Source organism: Nansenia antarctica (assembly GCF_963989245.1).
Source record: "Nansenia antarctica genome assembly, chromosome: 10".
NCBI lineage: Eukaryota > Metazoa > Chordata > Actinopteri > Argentiniformes > Microstomatidae > Nansenia > Nansenia antarctica.
The window spans coordinates 22,747,011-22,756,257 of record NC_137680.1 but is presented as its reverse complement, the minus strand read 5'-3'; the positions used below and the strand labels follow the sequence as shown (position 1 = coordinate 22,756,257).

Genomic DNA, 9,247 nt, shown 5'->3' with positions numbered 1-9,247 from the left:
TTAACTGGACTTTTAACCTGTTTACAGATAAATGCACAGTTAGTAGCTTTGTTTTCCTGGCGTCTGATTGGCCAGCGGGGTTATGGGGTTAAAATTATATCGTCGACTACTGGTGTGGAATGCTCAATGACAGCGTTTATATTGCGTTCATGCGTGTGCATCTGGATATTGTTTATAAACATGCTGGTGTGGACGGTAATATTTTTATATAGGAAAAACGTTTATCAAAAAAACGTATTGGTGTGGACAAGGCCATACCGCTTGTTAAGTCTGACGTCAAAAGTGACGTGTAGCCATTTCCGAGTCCAAACCAGAAATTCCCCGCACCAGAGTAACTGTGAACTACAGCGGTAGAATGACAGTTTAATCGTTTTTTAGACTCGGATCTATTCATACAACAAGGGACACAACACTTTCCCGTTTTCTCCATATTGTCAGGGTATTTGAGCCTCGGAAAAGCGCTATATAAATATAATTAATTATTATTATTATTTCGGCATTTCGAAGACAGCGCCTCAGCCAACGTTGGACCCGGAAACACGTCACGACTTAACAAGCGGCGACATTGAAATGCAGGCTCGTGGCTCTGACATCGATTGGTTTCGCCTTTGCTTCACTCCAAACTACCAGACATTACCTGTAGCACAGCGACACTGATCGTTGACATGGTCTGTAGGAGAACTACTACCCCTGACCCTGTAACGTTGTGATGTTCGCCGTTCAGACATGTTCCAGACTGGGCAGGTGTGCGGGGTTAGGGTTAGGGTTAACCCCGGGCAGGCTAGGGTTAGTTGGGGTTATGTTGGACTTCCACACGTCCTGCTGCTGCGGTAAAAACCTGATGAAGAAGTTTATCAACAGAACAAGGTGAGTCAACGTGAGCTGCGAGCTAAACCTGCTAGCTAAACCTCTCACCTGGACACCCGCCTGGGCAGTAGCTAGCTCCTAGCCGTCTCTGCTAATGGCACCAGGAGCTAGCTCAGTAGTTTAGTAGTTCAGTAGTTTAGTAGTTTAGTAGCTCAGTAGTTTAGTAGCTCAGTAGTTTAGTAGTTCAGTAGTTTAGTAGCTCAGTATGAATGAATGGTCTTTATTGTCATTGATATAGTACAGGTACCAAACAACGAAATTTGGGAGGGGGGGCTCCCCTGGTGCTAGGAAAAAAAATACTAAAAACAAGAAGGGAAAAGAGCTGGTTTACATAAATAAAGGCTATGTACACTATCCACTATACTATACTATACAAATAAAACACTGTGCTGTACTCTATGCTATGCTATAAATATCCTAACATTTCCTATCTCTGAACCTTATGTACCCGAGAGTTGTCATATTGCACATAGTGTTATTGCACATTCATTTAAAGTGTCGCAGTTTGCAGGTTTGAAATGTTCACAGTTGTGTTTCAGTATTGCACTTGATTTATTGCAGTATTACTGCAGTATTGCAGTAGTTCAGTAGTTTAGTAGCTCCTTGGCCAATCGTTGATTAAGTTGTCTGATTATTTTTTTTCCAGAAAGAAGCTCTGGTATGAAACGCCGCCACAGGTTGGTTCCACTTGAGAATATAACGAAAACATGTTTACCAGGTAGGCCTAGCTAGGTTACATGTTTACCAGGCCTAGCTAGGTTACATGTTTACCAGGTCTAGCTAGGTTACATGTTTACCAGGCCTAGCTAGGTTACATGTTTACCAGGTAGGCCTAGCTAGGTTACATGTTTACCAGGTAGGCCTAGCTAGGTTACATGTTTACCAGGTAGGCCTAGCTAGGTTACATGTTTACCAGGTCTAGCTAGGTTACATGTTTACCAGGCCTAGCTAGGTTACATGTTTACCAGGCCTAGCTAGGTTACATGTTTACCAGGCCTAGCTAGGTTACATGTTTACCAGGTAGGTCTAGCTAGGTTACATGTTTACCAGGTCTAGCTAGGTTACATGTTTACCAGGTAGGCCTAGCTAGGTTACATGTTTACCAGACCTAGCTAGGTTACATGTTTACCAGGTCTAGCTAGGTTACATGTTTACCAGGTCTAGCTAGGTTACATGTTTACCAGGCCTAGTAGGTTACATGTTTACCAGGCCTAGTAGGTTACATGTTTACCAGGTAGGTCTAGCTAGGTTACATGTTTACCAGGCCTAGCTAGGTTACATGTTTACCAGGTAGGTCTAGCTAGGTTACATGTTTACCAGGTCTAGCTAGGTTACATGTTTACCAGGTAGGTCTAGCTAGGTTACATGTTTACCAGGTCTAGCTAGGTTACATGTTTACCAGGTCTAGCTAGGTTACATGTTTACCAGGCCTAGTAGGTTACATGTTTACCAGGCCTAGTAGGTTACATGTTTACCAGGTAGGTCTAGCTAGGTTACATGTTTACCAGGCCTAGCTAGGTTACATGTTTACCAGGTAGGTCTAGCTAGGTTACATGTTTACCAGGTCTAGCTAGGTTACATGTTTACCAGGTAGGTCTAGCTAGGTTACATGTTTACCAGGTCTAGCTAGGTTACATGTTTAGTTTACCAGGTCTAGCTAGGTTACATGTTTACTAGGGGTGCAACGGTTCTCGGTTTTTTTACGGACGGTACGGTTTGCGTTCCACGGCTCAATTCACTAGTGAACCGTGACGGTTTTCGTTTTCGTTTTTTTTTTTTTTTTTTTTTTTTTTTTTTTCTACCTTTATTTTACCAGGAAGTCACATTGAGATTAAAACCTCTTTTATAAGAGAGACCTGGCCAAGACAGGGTCAAAATAGTAGCTTAAAAAAACAGTTCAGATAACAAGACAGGACATAAGACAGTGGCAACAATACAATAGACAAACAATGGTAGGGGTATTTACAAGGTGATTAAAACATTGAGAAGTCTAACCAAAGCAGGTACAGCGAGCGGTGACCACATCCTTTAATCTACGCTTGAAGATACTTATGGAAATAAGGGCCTCTAATTTAAAAGTAGTCTGTAGGTCATTCCAAGACCAAGGGCCATAATAAGACAAGCTTGCCCTTCCAACATTGTTCATGATAAGTGGCACCTTGTATTGTAGCCATCTACGAGACCTGAGACCCGAGCCACTTGGTATAGGGATGAACTTCAGGCCCAGATAATTCGGTAAGAAGCCAGAGATGATTTTAAACACAAGAGTGTACCAGTGTTGGAGCCTTCTGACAGAAAGAGATGGCCATCCAACCAGACTATACAGTGTACAGTGATGGGTCCTGAAGGCACTATTGGTGATGTATCTTAGAACCGAATGATACAGGGGGTCTAGCTTGGATAAAGTGGACAGAGAAGCAAACCTATATACTGTATCACCATAATCCAATTGTGAAAGGAAAAGGGCGGAGACAAGACGTTTTCTGGAAGCCAAGGAAAAGCAAGATTTAAATCTATACAGGAAGCCCACTGTACGCTTAAGCTTTATGGAGAGAAGATCAATTTGGCCGCGTTCGTAAATTAGCTCTGAGAGCGCCGGAGCGTCCACGTGAATGCCTCGAACGCGGCCTTTGGTCAGAGGTCGAGTTGGTCTGGAACGTTTGTTTCTGAACCGAACCGTACCGAAAACCGTGACCCAAAATACCGAACCGTACCGAACCGTGGGCCAACTGAACCGTTGCACCCCTAATGTTTACCAGGTAGGTCTAGCTAGGTTACATGTTTACCAGGTAGGCCTAGCTAGGTGACATGTTTACCAGGTCTAGCTAGGTTACATGTTTACCAGGCCTAGCTAGGTTACATGTTTACCAGGTAGGTCTAGCTAGGTTACATGTTTACCAGGCCTAGCTAGGTTACATGTTTACCAGGTCTAGCTAGGTTACATGTTTACCAGGCCTAGCTAGGTTACATGTTTACCAGGCCTAGTAGGTTACATGTTTACCAGGTAGGTCTAGCTAGGTTACATGTTTACCAGGCCTAGCTAGGTTACATGTTTACCAGGTAGGTCTAGCTAGGTTACATGTTTACCAGGTAGGTCTAGCTAGGTTACATGTTTACCAGGTAGGCCTAGCTAGGTTACATGTTTACCAGGCCTAGCTAGGTTACATGTTTACTAGCTAGGTCTAGCTAGGTTGACGAGCCACTAAACCTTTATAACGGTTATTAATCTGCCAGACGTACGCGGCCGGTAGTCAAGGCAACGCGCTGAAGCCGCCGCGGAGGCGGAGCCAGGAGGACACTCTGCGCACACGCGTTCTGAACACGGTTCTGTTCAGGGCGGTGACCGACCTGCTGGGCTCGGAGCTGACAGACCTGGATGTGGAGATCTCAGAAGTAGGATTGTATTGCTCATGTGTTTCTCAAGATAATAAAACACTGTCCTAAGATAATAAAACACTGTCCTAAGATAATAAAACAGTCCTAAGATAATAAAACACTGTCCTAAGATAATAAGACACTGTCCTAAGATAATAAAACACTGTCCTAAGATAATAAAACACAAGAATGAGAAATAAATAGGGGGGATAAGTGATCGGTAGGAATCTGAGAATGTATCTATTATGTAAACATATATGCTTATACATTACATGGCCTATTCACAGGGGGGTATATAGACAGGGGGGTGTTAGCATGTAACTATGTACTTTTTTATAAACATGTAAACATATGAACTCGTAGACTTATATCCAGTATATGAAAAACCTAACACAAGAATGTAAACATATTGCAGGGTTATAGAACATTGTACTGGGGGGGGGGGGGGGTTACAGAGGGGATTTAGTTAAGTTTTTCTTAGATCTTAGTAGTTGAATGTTATCTACCTCCACCAGCCTCCCCTGGTGTTCATTGTTCAGCATTGTCACATGTTCATTGATTGGCATCATTTTTCTGTGTGTGTGTGTAGGTGTCCTTGCCTGCAGACTTCTCTAGTGTTCGTGTGTATTGGAAGACCAGCGGCGTGTCGGAGAGAGATGACCTGATACACACAACTCTGGACAGGACCGGCCCTCGCATCAGGTACCCGTCTGTCTGCCTGCCTGTCTGTCTGTCTGCCTGTCTGTCTGATACACACAACTCTGGACAGGACCAGCCCTCGCATCAGGTACCCGTCTGTCTGCCTGTCTGTCTGCCTGTCTGTCTGTCTGATACACACAACTCTGGACAGGACCGGCCCTCGCATCAGGTACCTGTCTGCCTGTCTGTCTGCCTGTCTGTCTGATACACACAACTCTGGACAGGACCGGCCCTCGCATCAGGTACCCGTCTGTCTGTCTGTCTGCCTGTCTGTCTGTCTGCCTGTCTGTCTGATACACACAACTCTGGACAGGACCGGCCCTCGCATCAGGTACCCGTCTGCCTGTCTGTCTGCCTGTCTGTCTGCCTGCCTGTCTGTCTGATACACACAACTCTGGACAGGACCGGCCCTCGCATCAGGTACCTGTCTGCCTGCCTGTCTGTCTGTCTGTCTGTCTGCCTGTCTGATACACGCAACTCTGGACAGGACCGGCCCTCGCATCAGGTGCCTGTCTGCTTGCCTGTCTGTCTGTCTGCCTGTCTGTCTGATACACACAACTCTGGACAGGACCGGCCCTCGCATCAGGTACCCGTCTGTCTGCCTGCCTGTCTGTCTGTCTGCCTGCCTGTCTGTCTGATACACACAACTCTGGACAGGACAGGCCCTCGCATCAGGTACCTGTCTGTCTGTCTGTTGCAGGTATCTGATGATGTCATGGTTGCAGGTATCTGATGATGTCATGGTTGTGGTTGCCATGGTTGCAGGTATCTGATGATTTCATGGTTGTGGTTGCCATGGTTGCAGGTATCTGATGATGTCATGGTTATGGTTGCAGGTATCTCATCATGTCCCGTCAGACCCTGGGGGGCGTTCCTCCGCTGGTGTTCATCAGAGACAGACGGGACGCTGCCGCGCGGGAGGTAGGTCGCCACGGCAACCGTGATGTAACAGTGATGTTACCAAGACAGCCTATCTGTTACCATGACAGCCTATCTGTTACCATCACTGTTTCTACACCAGCTGTTGGATCAGGCCTGAGACTCTCTGGACCAATCACGTGAGCCCGTCTGTCTGTGTTCTGGCAGGTGGACCGACTGCTGGCGCTGGCTGACTTCGGCCCAGCGGAGAACAAGATGGCGGCAGAACAAGATGGAAGGTGAGATGGCTGTCCTGTTGCTATGGTTACACCAGCATCTGCAAACAAAGCAGAGTTTAAAGTTTAGGGCTGGGTTCAAAAAATCGATTTCCCGATTCAGAATCGATCTTCATTAAAATGAGCGATTATCGATTCCTAAATCCCGAGATCGATCTTTTTTTTTTTTTTTTTTTTTTTGCTTGCTGCTTCAACCCGCAACGAGATCTCGTGCTACAAGAATTGATCATATCTCACGCAACGTGAGGTCTCAACACTAAAATCTAAAAACATGGCGATGGCAGGGACACTCAAGTCACCACCAGGCTTAAAGTCAGATGTCTGGGTGCATTTTGGATTTAAAAAATGTGACGATAGAGATGAGCTGGACAAAAGCAAAGTCATATGTAAATAAAAAGTACATTCATGTAACTGCTTTGGAGTCAATTCATTGATATGTTTAACAATGCTACATGTTATAGGGTTCCTTGAACCATTTATAGCATTAATTCTGAGAATCTCTTTCATATTCAAGCAAAAAATGTATATTTTAACTAGATCGAATCGGAATCGAATCGAATCGAATCGAATCGTGAATCGAATCGAATCGTGAGCTCACTGAGCTGGTGAATCGGAATCGAATCGTTTTGGGAAATCAGTGGCGATACCCAGCCCTATTAAAGTTCTCTGTCGCTATGACGGATTTCCATCAATTTATTCCAAGCCGTGATGGATTTTCCATCAATTGGCTACCTGGTGTAATATGATTTGTAGAGGCATACAATCTATTATGATGTGGGTATTAGGTATATAGATTATATATAATAGCCTAGCCTACATATAGGCCTTTATTGGCTACAACTATGCGACAGTAACTTGCGCACGGAGCCCTGCCAATCCTGCAGCTAACATGATCGTTAATCTGCCAAGCCTGCAGCTAACATGATCGTTAATCTGCCAAGCCTGCAGCTAACATGATCGTTAATCTAACTGTCGTCCTTGTATCTTTACGCTTATGAAAACATTAAATAATATTTATATATTATTTGACTCAATTAGACAGTTGACTCAATTAGACATAATGATGATGCGCTCTGCGCTGCGGGCTATGGTGTTTTTTTGAAGTATTTTCTGTACGCCCATCCAGATCCAGTGTCAACATGTTGATATGGACCCATATGATGGTAAATAACCTTATAACAGATACAGAGGAATCTGTACTGGGGAATCACAATGAGCCTTTATCACACCTCAATGTAGAATGATTACACCTACAATAGCCTAATGCAGCGGTTCCCAAACTTTTTCAATCAGGCCCCCCTTGGGTAATTGGAAATATTTTCGAGCCCCCCCTAACCCGGTCCCCACCTAGATTGATATAATTAATTGTATAAAGTTGTACAAACATTACATTTTCTCTTCTAATAATAACAAGACACCCCTGATGGTAACCTTAAGCAAGCAGTGTTTGTTTACAGCTCTTGTGTGTGCATTTTTTTCCCCTCCCATATTATTTCTGCGCCCCCCCTGCAGTACCCCCGCGCCCCACTAGGGGGGGTGCGCCCCACAGTTTGGGAAACGCTGGCCTAATGGCATATAAAGGAAGACTGAAATACAATCATCAGTTCCCTTTAAATATTGAATTTAACTCATTTTCTCGGCTGTGTTAGTATCACATGCCTGTAATAACTCTGCATAACCAGTAGGTAATGTGCGTACGTCAAGACCTGACGTAGAGCTACGATCGTTTACACGGTCAAATTGACTTACGTTGACATTTTATAAATCACTACTTTGACGTGGTTTTCTACATACGACACAGGTAAGATAAAATTTGATCCAAAGTACTTTCTATAAATGAGGGTTAATGTCTTCAACTCCTTCCATGTCTTGTCTTCCAGAGAGCCGTTACCAGGGGCGACCTCCCAGCAGCCAGCGGTGCTTTTTGGTGTCGACCACGAAGCCCTGAACCTCCAGATCCTCCAATACCAACTGCTCCTGCGCTCCAGGGGGGCGGGGCCAGAGGGTCCGGGGCCAGAGAGTCTGGGGGCGGGGCCAGAGGGTCCGGGGGCGGGGCTTGGCCTCACCCAGCAGCTGCAGGTTCTGGAGGAAGTCAGGAAACAGAAGATCAAAGAGAAGATGAAGAAGAAGAAGCGGCCTGTCGATGATGACATCACACCACGGGAGTTCCTATTGGCCAGGCACAGGCAGGGGGAGTGGCCAGAGGCGGAGGAGGAGGGGTGGGACTTCAGACAGGAAGATGCTCAGATTAGAGAACTGATGGCCGAGGACGACAGGAAGTCCTAATAAGTAGAGATGCTCCGATCAGGGTTTTTGGTGCCGATCACTGATCACTGGAATCAGTGATCTGCCGATCCGATATCACCGATCACCGACTTTCAATACCACGAATATCATACGGCATTTGAAATATTTTCGCGACAGCGTGGATCCAGGCAGGAAACAAGGCGTTTGAACCCGGTGTCTTCCACAACAGACAGGGGCTGCTGATCAAGGCATATGAATTCCATTACTTTCGCATTTATTTCCTTTCGTTTCTTGTTGTCGTTGCCGTATGGTTGCTGTCGTTTCAATGTCTCTGTAACAGTTAGCTGAGTGAGTGGCGTCGAACATTCTTTCGACGACTCTTTCTCTCTGGCCTTAGCGCTCGCCAATTTATCAAACTCGTTAATTTCCTTGGTGTGACAAGCCTTCAAATGCCGTATGATATTCGTGGTATTGAAAGTCCTTGCGTGCGTTCCTCCGCGAGGTATTTCTTTTGAGCAGACATTACAAACTGCATATTTGTTGTCTCTTTCCGACACTGTGTAATATTGCCAGACTGGCGACGCCATTTCTCTATGTAAACTGATCGGCCGTTTTGAGAACTCCGATCAAAACCGATCAAGGGCATATCGGCCGATATCGATCGGCGCCGATCAGATCGGAGCATCTCTACTAATAAGGCGTTGTCATGGTGACAGATGCTCTGGTTAACGGTTGTCATGGTGACGTGGACTATTCCTCCATCCTCCAATGAAATACTTACTTCATAAAAAATAAAGTTTGTTTTGTCACGAGACTGGCAGCAAATAAACGAGTGAGAAAAAAGTCAAACTCTGAGGTGAAAAGAATAATTTTTATTTTCATGTTTTCCATCTGTTCCAGAATAC

At 45.1% G+C, this 9,247-nt stretch overlaps 1 protein-coding gene across 1 annotated transcript; it reads left to right on the top strand.

Moving 5' to 3' along the window:
- Positions 1 to 752: 752 nt before the first annotated feature.
- Positions 753 to 9,168, top strand: rbfa (ribosome binding factor A). Its single transcript, XM_080541091.1, has 7 exons — positions 753 to 867; positions 1,514 to 1,544; positions 4,102 to 4,260; positions 4,832 to 4,944; positions 5,778 to 5,862; positions 6,028 to 6,098; positions 7,976 to 9,168. Exons 1-7 carry the CDS (start codon positions 800 to 802, stop codon positions 8,379 to 8,381), a joined length of 933 nt encoding a protein of 310 aa, XP_080397217.1. The 5' UTR covers positions 753 to 799; the 3' UTR covers positions 8,382 to 9,168.
- Positions 9,169 to 9,247: the final 79 nt, after the last annotated feature.